Source organism: Piliocolobus tephrosceles, chromosome 16 (genome assembly GCF_002776525.5).
Source record: "Piliocolobus tephrosceles isolate RC106 chromosome 16, ASM277652v3, whole genome shotgun sequence".
NCBI classification, from domain to species: Eukaryota; Metazoa; Chordata; class Mammalia; order Primates; family Cercopithecidae; genus Piliocolobus; species Piliocolobus tephrosceles.
In genome coordinates this window covers 57,306,507-57,326,862 of record NC_045449.1, presented here as the reverse complement: position 1 = coordinate 57,326,862, position 20,356 = coordinate 57,306,507, and the positions used below count along the sequence as shown (strand labels likewise).

The following is a 20,356-nucleotide window of genomic DNA, read 5'->3' as shown; positions in this document are numbered from 1 at the left end:
GTTTCTCCGTGTTGGTCAGGCTGGTCTCGAGCTCCCGATCTCAGGTGATCCGCCCGCCTTGGCCTCCCAAACTGCTGGGATTATAGGCGTGAGCACAACTCAGGAGGCCCTGGAACTCATCTTGGGCCATTCAAGAAAGGGCAGGAAGGGTCCTCTCCTTTCCCACCTTTCCCAAGCTGAAGGAGTGCACACTTCTCAGACTTTCAAGGCAGCAGGAACGGGGTTACAAGGTAGTCAGTCTGGCAGCTGGCGCAAGCCCTCCGGGCCCTAGTGCCGGACAGCAGTTTGGTGGCATTGCCTGTTCTTTAAAATGGGTTTGGGTGTAGCCATGAGCCTCCGCCATGCAGCGGGTGTGCAGGCCTCTCCCTCCCTCAGAATATCCTCACCCACTCCTCCCCACTTGAAATAGGCCCTTGAGAACACTGCTGGCAGGGAGGCGGCTGTTCTCCCTTCTAAGGGAAAAGTCTGCAGCCCAGTGCTGCGGGGCAGTGGGGTGAGGGGGAAGCCAAAGTGCCCCCACGACCCCTCAGCAGGAGTCTCTCCTGGCTTTGGAAGGGGCTGAAGGCCCAGGGCTCTCACCAGGGAACTCAGTCCTGCTCAGCCGGTCTGGACTCCTCCTCCAAGTCCAAATTCACAGACCAAACAAAGGACATGGCTCAGTTCCACCTTCAATACACAGGGAATCTGCCTGTTGGCACGCTAAGGAAGCTGTTTCTTACCTTAAATTATCCATTAATTTCCTCCAACTGAAAGATACTCTAAAAATTTTCTGTTGTGGGAGGGTTTAAGCTTGGTCCCTCTGAGGGGGTGGGCCCTGCTGTGTCAGCCCGTTGTGTCTGCCGGTGGAAGGTGTGCCATGTGCCACGGTATGCCATGTGCAGCGGACACGCATGTGTGTCTCGCCTGGCGCTGGAGACTCTGCTCTCCGTGTACTAAGCGAGTACTGGGGTCCCAGGGCCTACCCTGCCCACTGCCTGTGGGAAGCCCACAGTTTACACAAAGTGCATTCAAGTAAGCAGGTCTCGCTGCCCCCTGGCCTCCCAGAACATTGGTGCCTGGAGGGCAGGTGGGGGAGGGCGTTCCTGAACGGAGGCCAGTTTCCCTCTGCGGGGAGGAAACCCCATTTCCCTCCTACCCCTAGGCGCTTGCTACATCTTGCCCGGCATCAGACAGGAAAGAACCCTTTGTTCCCAGCTTGTAGGAAGTCTGAGCTGGACCCCTTATCTACCCACAGCGCTTCCTGGACCGGGGGCCTGGACCGGGCTCCTAAGGGGCTGGCTCCTGGTCTTGGTCTTGGTCTTGGCCTTGGCGCCCTCCTTTCTCCGTGCTTTGGGCAGGGGAAGCTGCGGACGGCAAGGTCTCGGCTTTCGTGAGAGCCTGGTGGAACCGGTGTTCCCCGCAGGCTACTCTGCGGGGGCGGGGGTTAGTCCCGGCCTTCCCGGCAGTGTCGTCTCCCCGGTGGGGGCTGGGGACGTACCCCCAGAGCTCCCGGAGCAGCGGCGTGGCCAAGGCCTGAACCCGGTCTGACATCTAGTGGCCTCCTGGGCCCGGGCGGGGCGAGAGCAGGGCAGGGAAGAAGGTGGAGGGCAGAAGGGGAGGCGTGGAGGGAGAAAATCAGGAAGCGCGGGGCCAAGCCGGGGAAGGGCGGCGGGTCAGGCCCCTGGCGCCCGCTCTTCTCAGGGCCCGTCCCGCCCCCAGGCCTGGCTGACCCCAGGTCCTTACATGCGCAGTCGGGGCTTGCCCTGGCGAATCCCGCGGCCCTCCATCCCCGCGGGCCGCAGACCCCACTCTCCCACGATCGTGGGGACCCCGGACGGGGGTCGCGAGGCCGGGCTCACGGTGACAGCGGTTCGCCTACGTGCGAGGCCGGAGCTGGCAGGGCCCAGTCCCGACCGTGGCTGCAACCGCTGGGGCCTGGCACGTGGGGGGCAGCCCCGGGGGCCGCGTGCGCCACTTCCGGCCGGGGAGGCCCCGCCCCGCTCGCCGCCCGGTTGCCATGGCGACGCCGTCGCGCCACGGCCCGCGGAACCGGCCGAGCGACCCGGGCGCGGCGCAGGGAGGCTCGCGGGACGCTCGGGTAGGCGAGGTAGGTGGCCGGGCTGGGGATGGGAGCGGAGCGCGCAGGGGTGCGGGGTGGGGGTGGCCCAGGTGAGCCCCGACTGCGCAGAGAGGGACCACGCCGGGCTCCCGAGTCGCAGCCGGCCTCGCACCTGCCCCCTGCGGCCGCACGCCGGACTGCGGCGCCCACCCGCACCCTGGGTCCGAGGGCTGCAGGGCTCGCCTGCCCTCTCGGAACCGCAGCCTCTCCCGGTCCAGGAGGTCCCCGCCCTGGCCTGCCCGGGTGCCGGGTCTCTGCTGAAGTTAGAACCGAGACCCCCGCTTGCCGGTGACCCCGAGTTTGGATCTTTTCTCCTGCGCCGCGTTCTAGAGCAAGGTAGGGTGCAAGTGGACCAACCAGCCTTTGCCACGGCTGCCCTCTTGAAACCTGAAACCGGAGCCACCGCCTTTTGCCCGGACGGAGTAGGGCCGGGGCTGCAGCGTGGAGCCGCAGGTCCCCGCCTGTGTCTCCCGACGCCCCCAGCTTCTGAGCGCGAGGGTAGGAGTTTCCCGAGTGGGAAAGCCCCACTCCTTCAGTGGCCTTGGTGGGTCTGGCTGGTGCCAACTGCGCTGAGGGCGGAGCTGCCGCCAACTTGACACCTGTGAGATGGCGGGGCCACCCTCCCTCCCTCCCTGCCCTGTCCCCCACTGTATCACGAAGTGAGGATCATCCGTGTGGATCTAGGGCCCCCTTCCCAGACTTCTCCTTTCTGGTGGCTCCCCTCCTCTCATTCATTCCACTTTGGCAGCCTTTGTGGATTTTCTGACTCCATAAATGAAGTTACATCTAGGGCGCCTAGATTCTACCCCTTTGTTTTAATAGCTAATGAAACAACAACAACAACAACAACAACAAAGATTTACCACCTCCTCTAGTTGCCTGTATTTCTCCTGTAAAATTTGGTGGTGGCAGGAAAATACGAGGCGGCGGCAGCCCCACCTCTTGCACGAGGAGCCTCCTAGAGCTGGAGGTGGAACCACCCTGCTTGTCCCACTCCCCTCCCCTCCTCTCCCCTCCCTTCCTCTCCCCTCACCTCTCCTCCCCTCCACCATGTTGGCCAGGTTGGTCTCAAACTCCTAACCTCAAGTGATCTGCCCGCCCTGGCCTTCCAAAGTGCTAGGATTACAGACGTGAGCCACCGCGCCCAGCCTTGTCGTACCACTTTTCTGCCCTCACCACCTTCCCGTGGCAGACAGAGCTTGGGCTCCTGCTAATACCAGGTGGTTCAGTGACATTAGATGGCATTGGTGGAAGGGAATGAGAAATGAACCCCCTCTAAATGCATAACTTCACTGGGAAAAAGCACTCTACTGTCTGAGCAATTCATAAATGAATTTTGGGAATATAAAATGTCACAGATTAAAAGCAGACCATCCTGTGTTCTTCCCAGCCCCAGGAGCTTCTGCTTGGTGTGGGGGGCTAATGGTGGACAGAAAGGGAGTGTGGATTTATTAGAGATGGCTGCCATCTGGCTCTCTGTGGCCCCAAACCTCGTGTCAGCAGTGCCACTCTTCCTAAGGTGCTCTTAGGATCAGATTTTGTTTTTGTAAGATTGCTCTTTGATGGAATGCCCACTGTGTGGCGGGCACTGTGCTGGGCACTGGCGCACGTTTATCCGCTTACTCTTTCTGTGTTCAATAAGGTAGATCCAGACATCCTTCCACTTTATAGACTAGGAAGCAGGCTGGGAGAAGAGACTTGGCTTGTCCAGGAGCTGATAGTTATAAATAGCCTGTTTTGAAATCACATCTCTCTAATCTGGGCTGCACTGGGCCTTTCATGGGCCCCTTCTTCCATAAAAATAAAATCATAACAATTGGCCGGGTGCGGTGGCTCACGCCTTTAATCCCAGGAGTTTGGGAGGCTGAGGTGGGCGGCTCACGAGACCAGCCTGGCCAACATGGTGAAAGCGCGTCTACTAAAGATACAAAAAATTGGCTGGGCGTGGTGGTGCACGCCTATAATCTCAGACTCTGGGAGGCTGAGGCAGGAGAATCGCTTGAACCTGCGAGGCGGAGGTTGCAATGACCCGAGATCTTGCCATTGTACTCCAGCCTGGGCAATAGGGTGCGACTCCATCTCAAAAAAAAAAAAAAAAAAATTGGCCGAGCCCTGTGGCTCACGCCTGTAATCCCAGCACTTTGGGAGGCCGAGGCGGGTGGATCATGAGGCCAGGAGATTGAGACCATCCTGGCTAACACGGTGAAACCCCTCTACTAAAAAAAAAAAAAAAGAAAAAAAAAATTAGCTGGGCATGGTGGTGGGCGCCTGTAGTCCCAGCTACTCAGGAGGCTGAGGCAGGAGAATGGCATGAACCTGGGAGGCGGAATTTGCAGTGAGCTGCGATTGTGCTACTACACTCCAGCCTGGGGGACAGAGCGAGACTCTGTCTCAAAAAAAAAAAAGGAAAATAATAATAAAATTATACAACTGTATTGGTATAAAGACAAGTATAGGCCGGGCGCGGTGGCTCAAGCCTGTAATCCCAGCACTTTGGGAGGCCGAGACGGGCTGATCACGAAGTCAGGAGATCAAGACCAACCTAGCTAACCCGGTGAAACCCCGTCTCTACTAAAAAATACAAAAAACTAGCCGGGCAAGGTGGCGGGCGCCTGTAGTCCCAGCTACTCGGGAGGCTGAGGCAGGAGAATAGCTTGAAACCAGGAGGCAGAGGTTGCAGTGATCCCAGATCGTGCTGTTGCACGCCAGCCTAGTGACAGAGCGAGACTCCGTCTCAAAAAAAAAAAAAAAAAAAGGTATAATTCATACTGGATTAAAATTAATTTTAAAAACGAAACATTTTAGGGCTGGCTCATGTCTATCTGTAATCCCAGAGCTTTGGGAAGCTGAGGCAGGAGGACTGCTTGAGACCAGGAGTTTGAGACTAGCCCGTGCAACATAGTGAGACCCTATCTCTCCAAAAAAAAAAAGAAAAAATTAACTGGGCATTTTAGCATAGCTGTAGTTCCAGCTACTTGAGAAGCTGAGGTGGGAGGATTCCTTGAGCCCAGGAGTTCGAGGCTGCCATGAGCTATGATCATGCCACTATTCCAGTCTGGGTGACAGAGTTAGACACTGTTTCAAAAAAAAAAAAAAAATTAATTAAAATAAGTTTTTAAAAATTGCAACATTTTCCTCAACCCTGAATGTTCAGTTTTTTCTTCTGATTTTCATGGAAATGGAAACATTTTTGTTTGTAAGCATTCGGAGTCCCCTGTTTTGTGGGAGAAAGGAGCTCAGTGTTTGACTTCAGGCTCTGCTGCTTCCTGGGTACCTAGTTCCTTGGTCCAAGCAGCCTGGATGCCCCGGGTCCCTGGGCTGCCTGGGCCAGGACAGCCACCCCAGGAGAAATGGAAATGCAGCCCCTGCGGCTTGTTGGCCTGCCTGTAATGCCTTCTCTCTCACACTTTGCTCAGGGCCTGGTGTCTTTGCATGCACCAGAGCTTAGTGCCATGCTGGTACCGGCGTGGGGAGGATGCAGGAGGACTGGCATGGGACGGGGAGCACCGCCTGGGAAGCCCCTTCTTCCTGGGGCTACTGGGGTGCTGAGAAAGTACCCTAATAGCTCACACCACGCTTTGCTTTCTCCTTCATCACGTGATAGGATGTTCTAGGGCAATTGAGCTGTTTTCCCCTTCACCCATCAAGAAGAGATACCAGCTTTTCCCCAGTCACAATCTTTCCTAACTCAATTCAGACCCTGCTGTTGATAAGGAGGGCTGTGGCCAGCCCAGGCTACCCACTTCCCAGCCTCCCCTGCTCCGCCTTCCGCCCCCGAGGCTGTGCACCATGTGCAGTGTCTGGTCCCCAATAATGAGATTAGTCCTGGTCGCCTTTTAATAAAAAGCAGTGGGTGTGGGGAGGGAGAGTGATGCTTGGCTCGGTGAAGCTTTGCGGCCCATGCTGTCCTTAATACGCTTATTCCATTAAGTGGAGTCTGGCTGCAGGTGGGGTGAGTGGGTGGGGACAAGGGTGACTCTCACAGCTCTAAGCTCCAGAAACTGCCAGAGATCTGTCACTCTCATCCTGAGCTCTCACAGAGGAAGGCAAGTGACTGTGTGAGGGGCTATGTGAGCCCCCTCTGGTCACAAGGTTCTGGTCTGCAGGGCAGCGGAGCCCTTGGGGGTGGAGAGTGGCAACTTCCAGGCCTCGAAGCTGCTGCCCACAGTTCTGCTCTGAGAACACAGAGGGCCCAAGAACAGCCGGTGTCCCAGGGCTGCCCAGTGAGGAGGGAAGGATTCTCGCTGTCACGACTGGGAAATGAGGGCCACGATTCAAAGGCTTGCTTCCTAGGGAGTAAATCTCACCCGATGTCCAGGTGTGCACATGCAGCAGACACGTTTGTGGGTGGGTCAGATTCTGTCCAGAGATATCAGAATGTCTGTCCCTGTACACCCCCACCTCTGGCATGGGACACAGCCCTTCCGTGCACACAAACGGGTTATCAGTTATGTCCAATGAATGGCCTCGCGAGAGCCCTGTTGGGAAGGGATTATCTGCTCATCTCCTGTAAAGCACAGAGCCACACTCAGAACCTACGGACTGAGATCGCCTGCAGGCCAGCCACGGGCTTTCCTGTCATCCTCACACTTAGACTTTGAAGCCTTGCCTTTGAATTGGAAGCAGGCCGCTGTCATTCCAGAGGCCCCTGTTCATCTCTGGCTTCCTTCCAGATGACCAGGGGCCCCGGGTCCCTGGGCTGCCTGGGCCAGGACAGCCGCCTTCGGAGCAAATGGAAATGCAGCTTCCGTGGCTTGTTTGCCCTCCTGTAACCCCTTCCCTCTCACTTTCAGTCAGGGCCTGCTGTCTTGCACGCATGGTGAAACCGAGGCGGGGAGGACGCAGGAGGACTGGCACAGGAGCGGGGGCACCGCCCCGGGAGCTTCCCCTGCGTCAAAGCAGCTTCCTCAGTGAGCTCCAACACAGATCCTTGCTGACTTCACTCTCTGGAAAGCCTGACAGCGCCACCCTAGGTCCTGGGCCTTGGAAAGGCCAAAGCCACACGCAGGCAGCCACTGTTCCATAGGAGAGCTAGAGACGCTGTCGCCCACAGACATCAAAGCAGGGGTGCTGCCTTCCGTGTGCACATTGGGATGGGTCTTGGAGGCCCAGATTAGCTCCTGGCTTGAACTTATATCACCCTTACCTGAAGATCTGCGTCGGCACTGCTCATCTGCATGCCCCTTGAGGGCAGGGACCAGGCCCCTTCTGTGCGGCCCTAGCACCTGGCCGAGTGCAGGCGCGTGCGGGTCGAGTTGAGCTGCTACTTGCTGATGGGAATTTAGGGGCATGTCGCTTGTCCTTGTTGAGCCTCTATTTCCTGGCCTGTCAAACTGGGGCAATGCCCCTGTTATCCACACAGTGTCATTTAAGGGTGACTTGAGAGCTGGCATGAGGTACCCAGCACAGGACAGGTGCTTACAGGCTGTGGGGTCCCCACCCTACTGACACACCAGGCACATGTCTGGCCTGCCGCGGTGGGGATCAGACAACGTTAGGGTTCTGACTCCCAGGGAGGCCAGGCCGGGCATTTCACTGTCGGATGTTGAAGCCGCAGGCAGTCGTCGCTGCGAGAAGAGAGCCTGGCTCTGAGGTCCGCTGTCTCCTGGGGAGCCTGGTGGGAAGGAAGGAGTGGGCAGCGGCCCCTCGCTCTGCCGGCCTCTCCTGCCCTTTGTACTCCACGAGGCGTGAGAAGTTGCCAGGTCGCCCAGCAGAGGGAGGGGTGATGTCCCCTCTGTTCTTCCTAATTTGTTGCTAATCAGATTCTGCTTGCAGCCGGGCTCTCTGGGGATGAATCTAATAAAGGAGGCGGCGACCTGGAGAGGACAGACGACAAGTGACCGGGGGGGACAGCACTGCTTTCAGTACATTTTCCTGTTAGAGTATTAGAGACCCAAGGATTCCCAAGGAGGAGCAAGAGCGTCCCTGCCTTTGAGGAGCAGACAGGACACTGCCAGGGTAAGGAGGCTCCGGGAGAGGGGACAAAGTGATCTGCCCACTGTGGTGTCTGGGGAGTGGAGGCAGGGGTGTGGGGTCCGCAGCAGGAAGCCAGGGTGGACCGTGTCCTTGGATTCTGTGAGCCCAGGCGTCTCCTCTAGAGGGCCTAGTAGGAACAGTGGGGGCTGCAGATGGAAACGGGCAGGATCATGCCACGCAGTTGGCATTTCACTGGCACTCGGGGCCTCTTGCGCAGGGGACAGCATGACCTTGGGAGCTGACTTTGTCCCTGGCGTGTCTGTCATGTTGAAGAGGGAGAAGCTGCAGGCCCTGACTTGGGTGTGGCAGTGAGGATGCTCAGGAGGGAAGTGAGGGGAGGGGCCCCAGCATGCGGCGACCTGGGCAGCCTTCTGTGGAGGAGCTGAGGTGTCACCTGGGCCTGGAAGAAGGGCAGCCCCACTAGCTAGTGGGGAGGGCATGAGAGAACTTGGTGATGACGGAAGAGGAGGTGACTTGGGACGAGCTGGGTTTGAAGCATCTGTGGGATGTCCAGGTAGAGATGAATAGTGAACTGTCAGAAATGGGGCTTGAATTTGGGGTGGCGGGGACAGAACTGATACCCCTGTAGGTGACAGATAAAGACAGAGGCAGGAGTTCCAAAAATAGGATTTATTGTTGGCTGGGGCTTCTGGAATCCTGTATTCCCGCCCACCCTGCAATGTGGATTGGGGCTGTGTTTCTGGGAGATGATTTGACGGAATGTGTCAGAAATCTAAAACAGAACCTAGCCCTTGTTTCAGGATTCCCTGCAGAGAAGTTTGCAAACATGGCCACATCCTGTTGTTTATTTGGTGGAAAACTGAAAGCTAGCTAAATGCTGAACAATGGGAACTAGTTGGCTAAAAAATGGCCGTGCAGTGCAAGAGTGTGAGGTTACGAAAACGATGATGTGGGCGCATATCCACTGACACAAACATCCATGTGTGCTACGCCCTTAGTTTTTTTTTTTTTTTTTTCGCTTGTCTTTTTTTTTTTTTTTTTGGAGACGGAGTCTTGCTGTGTCTCCTGGGCTGGAGTGCAGTGGCCGGATCTCAGCTCACTGCAAGCTCCGCCTCCCGGGTTTTACGCCATTCTCCTGCCTCAGCCTCCGGAGTAGCTGGGACTACAGGCGCCCGCCACCTCGCCCGGCTAGTTTTTTGTATTTTTAGTAGAGACGGGGTTTCACCGTGTTAGCCAGGATGGTCTCGATCTCCTGACCTCATGATCCGCCCGTCTCGGCCTCCCAAAGTGCTGGGATTACAGGCTTGAGCCACCGCGCCCGGCCCGCCCTTAGTTAAAAAGCAGGTTAGAACATGGCATGATCCTGCTTCTATAAAAGGATGCATATGTGTTTTTTAGGAAGAAGTTGTGTGAGGATATAGATCAAGTGCTGATGGCCTGTCATTTTACCTTTTTTGCTGATCCATATTCTACTGTGGTGCATGTGGATTATTAACACACACACATCCTTTTTTTAATCAAGAAAAAAAATTTTTTTTTGAGACAGAGTCTCATTATATCACCCAGGCTGGAGTGCAGTGGCGCGATCTTGGCCCACTGCAACCTCTGCCTCCCCGGCTCAAGGGATTCTCGTGCCTCAGCCTCCCGAGTAGCTGGGATCACAGGTGTGCGCCACCACGCCCAGCTAATTTTTGTAATTTTAGTAGAGATGGGGTTTCACCATGTTGTGGCTGGTCTTGAACTCCTGGCCTCAGGTGATCCACTTGCCTTGGCCTCCCCAGGTGCTGGGATTATAGGTGTGAGCCACGGCGCCCGGCCCACACACACCCCCCCTTTAATGGTGGAGTTGCCAACAGTTGTCTGATGTGGCGAGAGAATTGGAGAGCAGAGAAGGAGCCCATCCCTGGGAGGGACTGAAAACCAGCTCCTGGGCACTGCAGGGCAGAGCGTGTGCCAGGTATGAAGGGGGTCAGTGCCCCTGTGCTGGCCATTGTCTCCCTAGTTCTGATACAGTTGCTGCCAGGAGAGGCTGGACTGTGTCGAGGGGCCAGTGGGGAACCATCCAGGGAGGGTGGGGGGCAGCAGCAGTGCTCTGGGGTCTGTTTGTGGTGGCCATGGTGGTGGCAGTTGCAGTGGCAACTGTGGGCCATGGCAGCACTTTTCCGTGGCGCACAGGCCGCTGTCAGGTGAAGGGAGAGCAGGTGAGGCCATGCTTGTTCTCCTGTTGCCGCCTCTTCCCCCATCCCCAGCTGCTGGGTGCTCTCCTGCCTCGCCCCAGGCTGTGCAGGCACTGGGCACGCCCTTGGGCTCCTAGCAGGGCCTTCTCATTCCTGCTTCCCTAGGAACCACCCGCTCGCCTTTCCTCCTGGAGGGTCACGTGGGGCCGAGCACCTGGGACAGCCGGGCTGCGCTCTACCCAGCCCCCTCATAGGCCTTGTTTCTGGGGGCCTTCAGTTTTGGAAACCTCACCTGAGGGCCCCTCTAGAGTGCTGGTCCTCCCCGCCCCCCGCTTGGAGGGGAAGCGCCGTTTCCCTGTGTGCTGACAGGTGCCTGTGTGTAGCACAGTCCGAGCACTTCTGTTCTGCAGGCGCGGTGGGGGCGGGGCGGGAGGGGGGGTTGGGGGAGCGGGGCTGGCTCTCCTGGGTGTGGGGTGGGGAAGCCTCCTCATCGCCAGCGTGGAGTTAAAAACCGGGCTAGGGGAGGGAGACTTCCCATTTCTCCCCAGATGTATTTCATGATGCGTCTGGAGAAAAGGTGTGACCAGTCCCTTCCTTCCCTTCAAGGAGCGCGCTCGCCTGTGTAACTCACCTGTAAAGCCCGCCCAGGGAAGGCCAGGGCCTCATGAAACAGAAAAGAAAGCCAGGCACTGGGCCCTTGCGCTCACTAGAACTTGGGGTGTCGTTCCCTGCCCCTTCACCGCATATGGAACTCCTGGTGTCGTGTCCCAGGTCACGCCTGTCCCTGTGGGGAGGCTGGGCCCCCCCTCAGCCACTCCTGAGACTTAGGACCTCTGCCCATGGACAATGGGTGGGAAGGAGCTTGGGGGTGGGAGAGCGAGGGCTGTTTCCAGCAGGAGCCTGGGGTGAGGGTGGCGGGGCACCATGGGAGTAGCTGCGCCGCATCTCAGGGTGGCCTAGTGCACACATCTTGCAGGGGGACATGTGCATCTCAGGGGGCTGCTGGCATCGGGGCGCCGTGTGCATCTCGGGGGAGCTGCGTGCATCTAGGGGGATTGGTGCATCTCGGGGTGCTGTGCACATCTAGCGGGGGTGGCTGTGCGCATCTGGAGGGGGCTGTGCGCAACCTGGGGGGGGTTGCGTGCATTTCAGGGGGGCTGTGTGCATTTCGGGGGGGGCTGTGGGTATCTGGGGGGACCGTGCTCATCTTCGGGGGCGGCTGTGCGCATCTCGTGGGGGGGCGCTGTGCGCATCTCCTGGGGGGGCGCTGTGTGCATCTTGGGGGTGTGCACATCTCGGGGGGCCTGTGCGCATCTTGGGGGGCTGTGCACATCTGCGGGGGCTGTGTGCATCTCAAGGGCTCTGCGCACATCTCGTGGTGCTGTGTGCTGCTCCTCTGAGCTTTCCTCTTTCTTGCAGCGTTTGCCTCAGCATGGAGGGCGGGGCCGCGGCATCCGCCCCCGCAGCGCTGCCTTACTACGTGGCCTTCTCCCAGCTGCTGGGCCTGACCTTGGTGGCCGTGACTGGCGCTTGGCTCGGGCTGTACCGAGGCGGCATTGCCTGGGAGAGCGACCTGCAGTTCAACGCGCACCCCCTCTGCATGGTCATAGGCCTGGTCTTCCTGCAGGGAGATGGTGAGTCCCGTGGGCCACTGCTCCCGGCCCGGGCTTGTGGGGGTCCCTGAGAGGCAGTTTCCAGGGGTCTTGTCACCCCTGCGGTCTCTTCTGGTTGGACAAATCTAAGATTCTAGAAAAGACACACAGAAGCTGGTTCAGAGCCTGGGGAGATGGAATCCAAACCCAGGCTCTGAGGTTGGTGGGTGGCAGCTCCTCTCCAGCGTGGCCCAGCATTTTCACCTCGTTTCCACACACAGCGTCCAAGGCAGGCGCTTTATGCAGCAGAGGGAAAGGAATGGGGCTCCGAACCAGGCCCTGCTGCAGGGGTGGTTTGAATTGAGGGAAAAAAAGTAAGCACATGTGAGAGTTTATATGCGTGTGTGCGCATGTGCATATGTGTTGTTGGTCTTGGACTTGGCAGAGCTAGAGGCCTCCCCCTGGGGCAGGAGCAAGGCAGTGCTTGTCCTCCACCTGCCTCTAGGCCAGGTATCCTGGAAGCGGAATCTGCATCTGGTTGACTGGCTCTTCCTATAGGTGGTCCTGGTGACAGCCACCCCTGAGCAGCAGAAAGCTAAGAGGCATTCCTCACGTGACCTGGCCTTGCCTACCTCTTCTGGAAGTGGGAGATCAGGCTGGGATCACAAGGTTCTGCTTGGGAGCCAGAGTGGGATGATCTGCCCAGGCTTAGGTGGGGGCCAGTGTGAGGAGCCACATGGCTAACAGGTTAACTCAGAGGCTGCTTGTTGCCTCAGTGTGACCAACAGTGGACCTCAAACACAGCCTGGAATTTGCAGGACACCTGACAAGAAGGTGGGTGGGGTGGGGTGTCTGCTGGGCTGGCAGCTCCTTTAGGTGGGAATGAGGGCAGAGGCGCTGCCGTCACTGCCTCTCCTGGTGGTGGGGACTGTGGTGCAGCCTCCCGCCCTGCCGTCTTTGAGTGTGCACAGCTGGGGGAGGTTGGAGGGTGGGGGAGGGGTGTTAAGGTGCACACAGCCTTAGGTGCCCTCAGAGAAGGCCAGGAGCTGCCCAGGGTCCCCAGGGAACCTGGCTTTCTCCTCCGGTTCCTGCAGCTAGGTTCCTGCTGCAAGCTGTCAGCTCACATCACCTCTCCACCAAGGTGCCTCCTTGCTGCAGGGGCAGGAGGCCTCACTGCAGGCGGATGCACTTACGTTCCCTCTCTCACCTCTCACAGCCCTACTGGTTTACCGTGTCTTCAGAAATGAAGCCAAACGCACCACCAAGGTCCTGCACGGGCTGCTGCACGTCTTTGCGCTCGTCATCGCCCTGGTTGGTGAGTTCCTGGGCGCAGCCTTCCCCGCCCCCTGCCTGTCTTTTCGGGTATGGCAAACAGCCGCTTTACCTGCTCTGTTCCCTCCCCAGAGCCGTGATGGGCCCGCCCCCATCCCAAACATCCCCTGCAGGGCCACTGGGTGCTGGCAGCCATTGAGCTGGGACTAAAGCCCAGAAGTCCCTGCTAGCTGGTTCCTTGGGTTATCTTATCCCTTCCTTTTCCTCGTCCAACCCTGTCCTCATATGACCTATCTCTGGCCCAGGCTTGGTCGCGGTGTTTGACTACCACAGGAAGAAGGGCTACGCTGACCTGTACAGCCTGCACAGCTGGTGCGGGATCCTTGTCTTTGTCCTGTACTTTGTGCAGGTGAGTCCTTCCAGCACCCGGGGCCTGTGGTCACCTACCAGGGAGGTGGGAGGGGCAGGGGAGCTGGGCTGAAACGTGCCTCATGGAAGGGCCTGTTTTCTGGGGTGCGTGCAGGTGAGAGAGCTGTCTTCCCAGGCCTGTGTGGGTACAAAGCTAGATTGGCGGCCAAGGGTGCCCAGCTTCCAGGCAGGCGCCCCATGGCTGACTCAGCATGTTTGGCCACAAGCCCAGCTTTCCGAATCTGCGAGTGTGCCAAGGCCTCAAGTACTGGGGGACGGGTCCTTTGTCCCTAAGCACTTAGTACTCCTCCCACCACCGTGCTGAGGAGGGAGGAAACCAGGCAGGGCTGAGGGGCTCGCAGTCGCCACGTGGGCGCGTGGGCGTGGACCTGGGCTGACCTCGGCTGCTGGGGTTGCCGGCCGCCGTGTCCCAGAACCACCTCCTTTCCTCCTAGTGGCTGGTGGGCTTCACCTTCTTCCTGTTCCCCGGAGCTCCGTTCTCCCTGCGGAGCCGCTACCGCCCACAGCACATCTTCTTTGGTGCCGCCATCTTTCTGCTTTCCGTGGGCACTGCCCTGCTGGGCCTGAAGGAGGCACTGCTGTTCAACCTCGGGTGAGTGTCCTGGGTGGGAGGGGGCAGGACCTGGGCCACCCCTGCAGAGACCTCACCCTGCCCTCGGCTTCCCCAGCTGTGGCTTCCGGAGCCGTCTCTTGTGGCCTCGCAACTGGTGGCTGTAGTTATGCTTGCTAAGATTTGGGTGCATGGGGCTTGGCTTTGGTTAGCTTTCTTGATTTTATCCTTTCAAAGAAACTTCTGGGCTATGGGCACCCTATTTATTCCCATCACGCAGCAGGATCTGCAGGAGAACTGCTTAGAACTAGAATATTGATATAGATTGTTACATTAGAGATTGCTGGTTTTACATTAGAGATTGCTGGAGATTGCTGGTTGGGGGTGGGGGGTGGTCGTTCTCTTTGGGTAGGGTAGGGAGGCAGGGGCTGGTGCTGGAATTCCTATGACATCTTTAAGGCCCAGGATACGGGCATTTGGCCTGTGACCCCTTGGGCAGCTTCTCCCTTCCTCTCACCCCTGCAGGGACAAGTACAGTGCGTTTGAGCCTGAGGGCGTCCTGGCCAACGTGCTGGGCCTGCTGCTGGCCTGCTTCGGCGGGGCGGTGCTCTATATCTTGACCCGGGCTGACTGGAAGCGGCCTTCGCAGGCCGAAGAGCAGGCCCTCTCCATGGACTTCAAGACGCTGACGGAGGGAGACAGCCCCGGCTCCCAGTGATGCACCGGGCTGGCGCTGGGGGTTCGCGGGGTGTCTTCTTGCCCGCTCCTGCTAAGGCATCTTCAGGATTGCAGGCTCCGGAGAGTGGCTCTGGCAGCAGGCGGGTGGGTGGGCGCAGCTGCGTCTATTTGAGTGCTGCTTTCTGGGGTCAGGTCTCTGCCTCCTCTGCTTCTTTCTCTGCTGCTATAGACCAGTTCATTGTGTGTAGCTCCCGTGTCTCTGTTGCCCCCTTCAGTGCAGAAGGCTTTGGGTAGGACTTCGGGTGGTCAGTCCTGGTCGCAGAGCACAGGTCTTTAAAGAAGCGAGACAGGAGGACCCACCCTCCCGGCAGCAGATGCCTGGGGCAAGGCCAGGGGAAACAGGGGGGCCCCAGGGACAGGCCTGGAAAGGCCATGATGGCTGCTGAATTCAAACAAGGAGTCCCTCCAGCCCGAATAACACATGACACAAATGGGCCCAGCCTTTGGCAGAGGAGCAAGTGATATGATGTGTGAAGTATGTTGGTGGTGAGAGCAAGGTTCCCCAGGAGAGGGGAGGGACTGGCCCCTGGGAAGCTCTGAGTGAGGCTGTGGCCCAGCTGTAGTCCTGACCTTCCTCTTCTTTAACCCTTTAGCCCTAGGACGGCTTTGGTGGGAGGGGATAGAAGCCCACGACTTCCGACAGACTTTCTCCTGGCAGATGGAGGCCGGCCTTCTCCCAGGCTCCTCCCGACGTGGGAGTTGGGAATAGGGGGCACCTCGCAGCCCCTTCCTGCTGGGGCTCCCTCCTTGCAGCACCCCTCTTGCAGCTCAGCTCTGGTTTCCTTTCCCAGGCTCACCCAGGCTCTGCTCAGGCTGGGAGGCAGAGAGCACAAACTGTAGAATGTTTTAAATGAAAAACCGCTGCTGCTGGCTGTGGCTGGAGCCCCCGGGGCTGCTGGAGCTGCTGCCTCTGTTCTGGAGGACGAGCCTTCTCCTTCTTCCCTGGTGCCCATCTTTCCAGGAAGTCAGGACTGAGGCAGAACCAGGTCATCCCCTGTGGCGTCTGCACATCACTGCCGCCCTGTAGAGTGTCCTGTTAGCTGAGCCACCATTTGGCTTCGGCCTGGAAATAGTGTGAGTAAAACATTGATCAAAACCATCCTGACGAACACAGTGAAACCCCATCTCTACTAAAAATGCAAAAAATTAGTTGGGCATGGTGACGGTTGCCTGTAGTCCCAGCTACTTGGGAGGCCGAGGCAGGAGAAGGGCGTGAACCCGGGAAGTGGAACTTGCAGTGAGCCGAGATCATACCATTGCACTCCAGCCTGGGCGACAGGCTCAAGAAAAAAAAAAAAAAAGAACATTGATCATGTGCTTGTTGGATCTGGTGACTTGGTGACTGTTCTCTTCCTGTTTTCCTTGTTTTTGGGGGTTTGAGGAGCATGACTTAGCTTGAGACAGACACAGTATACTTCAGTGAAGAACTTAACACAATTTCCAAACTTGATGACCTTAGAGAAAGGGGCCAGTGTTCTCTAATGCTCGCATTTCCCGTAGTTGGTGCTCGCATTTCCTGTAGTTGGCTTTTGGTGTGGCTTCTGCCTCAGGCGATGTCATTTCTGAGAGCAGGTGGTTGTAGTCCAGGCCCCTCCCCAGCAGGGGCTGCCCAGGCTCCTTCCAGCCCCTTTCCCCACCTTCTCTCAGCCTGCCCGGATGACAGTGTTTGCCTCCTGTTTAGACTGTACACTCTTCAGGGGCAGGGGCACCGTCGGTTCTTTCATCAGCTGGCACGCACAAGTATAGTGAAATGTTTACGTTCGAGAAGACTCCGCCTTAGACAAACTACCAAAGTACAATCGTGTCTCTCCCTAGCCGGAATGCTACAGAGAGAAATGGAACCTTAGATTAGCAACAAAAGTCTGTAAACTGGTCTGTTTGCCAAAGTGAACACTGGATGACTAAGGAACCGAAGAAGGCCCCCAGAAGCAGATTTGTGGTGGGTTATTTTATTTTGCCTGTGGCCAATCTTCTGTGAAATACAATGTGCTGTTGGTGCAACAGATGATTCAATAAATGTCTACAGCAGACCTCTTGCCTGTTATTTTCCTTTAATGTGGTAATAAAAGGAGCCAGAGCTTTTAGCAGCCAGAAACATGACGTTAGCTCTAGGCCTGAGAGAAATTGAATATCCGCAGGCTGGGCACAGAACGTAACGTGATTAGTGATATTGATCATGGCCTAGGGTCTGAAAGGTCCCAGCGGTTGTCCAGTCTCCACCCAGCAGAGGCAGTGTTTCTACGTAGTTAGGTAGACCCTTGCTCTCAGCCTGAGAGGGTGGCCTGGAGGGCGGAGCTGCAAAAGCCTAAGAGCCTTGGCAAGGAGAATCTCCCAGTGTTTAATGGACCCCTTTCCCTTTGAAACCAGTCTTTTTGATCCTTAAGAAGAGGAGCAAAGATTTTGGAACAAGCTGAGATTCCACTTTAGATCCACGTACGTGGCTCAGGCAGGTGTGTTTTTGGCAAATTTGGGTGGGACTGCACTGTGCGCTTGGTGCCTTGCCACTTAAAGCAGTGGTCCCAACTTTTTTGGCAGCAGGAACAGGTTTTGTGGAAGACAATTTTTCCACAGACCAGGGCTGGGGGCAGGGGATAGTTTTGGGATAATTCAAGCACATTACATTTATTGTGCATTTTATGTTATTACATTGTAATGTATAATGAAATAATTATACAACACACCATAATGTAGAATCAACGGGAGCCCTGAGCTTGTTTTCCTGCAACTAGACAGTCTCATCTGGGGGTGATGGGAGACAGCGACAGATCAGGCATTCAGTTCTCCTGAGGAGCAGGCAGCCTGGATCCCTGGCATGCGCAGTTCACAAAAGGGTTTGCACTCCTATGAGAATCTAATGCTGCAGCTGATTTGACAGGAGGTGGCGCTCAGGTGGCCATGCTTACCCGCCGCTGCTCACCTCCCACTGTGCGGCCAGGTTCTAACAGGCCATGTACCCATACCGGTCTGTGGCCCTGGGGCTGGGGACCCCTGACTTAAACCAATTTAAAAACTCACCAGAGCTCACTATTTAAAAGGAGCCAACACAAGCCTGTAATCCCAGCACTTTGGGAGGCCGAGACGGGCGGATCACGAGGTCAGGAGATCGAGACCATCCTGGCTAACACGGTGAAACCCCGTCTGTACTAAAAATACAAAAACTAGCCGGGTGAGGTGGCGGGCGCCTGTAGTCCCAGCTACTCCGGAGGCTGAGGCAGGAGAATGGCATAAACCCGGGAGGCAGAGCTTGCAGTGAGCTGAGATCCGGCCACTGCACTCCAGTCCGGGCGACAGAGCGAGACTCCGCCTCAAAAAAAAAAAAAAAAAAAAAAAAAACCAACAGCAAATCCTCTAATAAGGTAACGGGAGTCCCTGCTTTCCCGCATTGGTCTCAACTTTGTCTTCTGTATTGTAGCTGGTCTCTAATGTGTAGGAGTTACGGCGGAGAGGTCTTTCCTTAGGGCACCTGTAGAGTCCCTCCTGAATGAAGGCTTCTGTGTGGACCTTTATTTTTATTATTATTATTTTTTGAGACAGAGTTTCGCTCTTGTTGCCCAGGCTGGAGTGTAATGGCACGATCTCAGCTCACTGTAACCTCCGCCTCCCGGGTTCAAGCGATTCTCCTGCCTCAGCCTCCCAAGTAGCTGGGATTACAGGCACCTGCCACCATGCCCAGGTAATTTTTTTATTTTTAGTAGAGATGGGGTTTCACCATGTTGGCCAGGTTGATTTTGAACTCCTGACCTAGTGATCCCCCTGCCTCAGCCTCTCAAAGTGCTGAGATTACAGGTGTGAGCCACCGCGCCCGGCTGAGTGTGGACCTTTATTTACTGAAAAGCATTCAAAGCACATGGCTTGATGTGTGTCACAAGCTGGTTCCTCAGTCAGCATCTCATTTCTGGTTTTTTTTTTTTTTTTTTTTTTTGCATCAGCCTCTGAATCTTACGGGTCTCTGTGAATGTTGAAGTGATCCCAGGCACTGGGGGATGGTGCCTCCCTCTCCAGAGAGCCACTTCACCTCTTCCTCTACGAATCTCCGGCTGGATAACAGCAGGGACCTCACTTTCTTACTGGGTTTGGGAACCTGAGAGGTCCCAAAGCGACTCCTTGACTGGCATAGAGTTATTTCTCCAAACAAGCATACGGCACTTCCCAAGCCATCCTCCCAGATCCAGCGCCTACGCTCCGTGGGGCGTCATTCGGGTTGCTTGTTCTTTTCAGACCATCCCATCTGAGAGAGGAGGCAGCGTGGTGGAGGGAAGAACTGTCAGTGCGGCTTTGATTCAGACGCCTACCTTTGCCTCTGTGACCCTGAGCAACTTCACCTCTCAGGATCTGCTTCCGCATTTGTTTTGGAGACAGCAATGTCGTCTGTCAAGGTGTGAGGAATACATTCGGGAACATATGTGAAGTCCCTATCACAGTGTCTGGGACACAATGGACCTCCCAAGAGGATGGCCTGTTAGAATGGACTCTGAGCACCTTCTCGTCTATGCGGGCCCTCTCTCTATCGCAGGGCCTTCCGGACATGACACCCGTTATCAATGCCCCATCTTATCCTGAGAATGGAATAACTCGGGTGCCAAGACTCCAGGCTCCTCCAGCTTGTTTTGAAAGCTGAGAGAGGGTGACTCCACTCCCCGCTGGTTTGTCTACCCATTCCCAGACAACCGCAGGGGAGTTTGGCCACCACGTGCATGTGTGCACTGTGTGTGCCTGCAGTCACCGAAAGGTACCCACGAGCAGATAACCGGGGGAAGAAAGTCTGACCTGGTGCTTCGGAGGATCTACACAGACTTCTGCTGAGTTTGCTGTTTGCTTCTACTCTGAGTAGCTTTTTATTAAGGTTGAGGGTAAATTCTTTTTAAGAAGTATTAATAGTTTTTAAAAATGAATCATTCCCTTTTACCTTTCCTCCAATGTCCCAGGACTTCTTTAAAAAGCTGGGGGTTTGGCCAGGTGTGGTGGCTCATGCCTGTAATCTCAGCACTTTGGGAGGCCAAGGCGGGAGGACAGCTTGAGGCCAGGAGTTCAAGACCAGCCTGGGCAACATAGCAAGACTCCATCTCTGCAAAACAAAACAAGTTAGCAGGGCGTGGTGGCACGCACTGTGGTCCCAGGTACTTGGGAGGCTGTGGTGGGAGGATCACTTGAGCTCAGGAGATCGAGGCTGCAGTGAGCTATGATCACACCACTGCACTCCAGCCTCGGTGACAGAATGAGACTCCATCTAAAAACAAAACAAAACATCTAGGTTGGGCGCAGTGGCTTATGCCTGTAATCCCAGCACTTTGGGAGGCCGAGGTGGGTGGATCACTTGAGATCAGGAGTTTGAGACCAACCTTGGCAACATGGCGAAACCCCATCTCTACTCAAAATACAAAAATTAGCTGGGCATGGTGGCGGGTGCCTGTAATTCCAGCTACTAGGGAGGCTGAGGCAGGAAAATCATTTGAACCCGGGAGGTGGAGGTTGCAGTGAGCCAAGCCGAGATCATGCCACTGCACTGCACTCCAGCCTCAGTGACAGAGCGAGATTCCATCTAAAAAAAAAAAAAAAAAAAAAA

At 56.4% G+C, this 20,356-nt stretch overlaps 1 protein-coding gene across 5 annotated transcripts; it reads left to right on the top strand.

Moving 5' to 3' along the window:
• Window positions 1-1,952: 1,952 nt before the first annotated feature.
• Window positions 1,953-16,823, top strand: LOC111527595 (cytochrome b561). Of its 5 annotated transcripts, XR_002726717.1 has the most exons (7): window positions 1,953-2,086; window positions 11,632-11,846; window positions 13,021-13,119; window positions 13,382-13,485; window positions 13,940-14,097; window positions 14,581-14,877; window positions 15,585-16,823. XR_002726717.1 is itself a non-coding variant. In XM_023193968.1 (6 exons), exons 2-6 carry the CDS (start codon window positions 11,645-11,647, stop codon window positions 15,631-15,633), a joined length of 810 nt encoding a protein of 269 aa, XP_023049736.1. In that variant the 5' UTR covers window positions 1,953-2,086; window positions 11,632-11,644; the 3' UTR covers window positions 15,634-16,823. The 5 variants fall into 5 exon arrangements, 4 of the variants coding, with proteins under 4 accessions (XP_023049736.1, XP_023049738.1, XP_023049739.1 ...); XM_023193968.1 differs by lacking the exon at window positions 14,581-14,877 and having other exon boundaries at window positions 15,387-16,823; XM_023193970.1 differs by having other exon boundaries at window positions 14,581-16,823.
• Window positions 16,824-20,356: the final 3,533 nt, after the last annotated feature.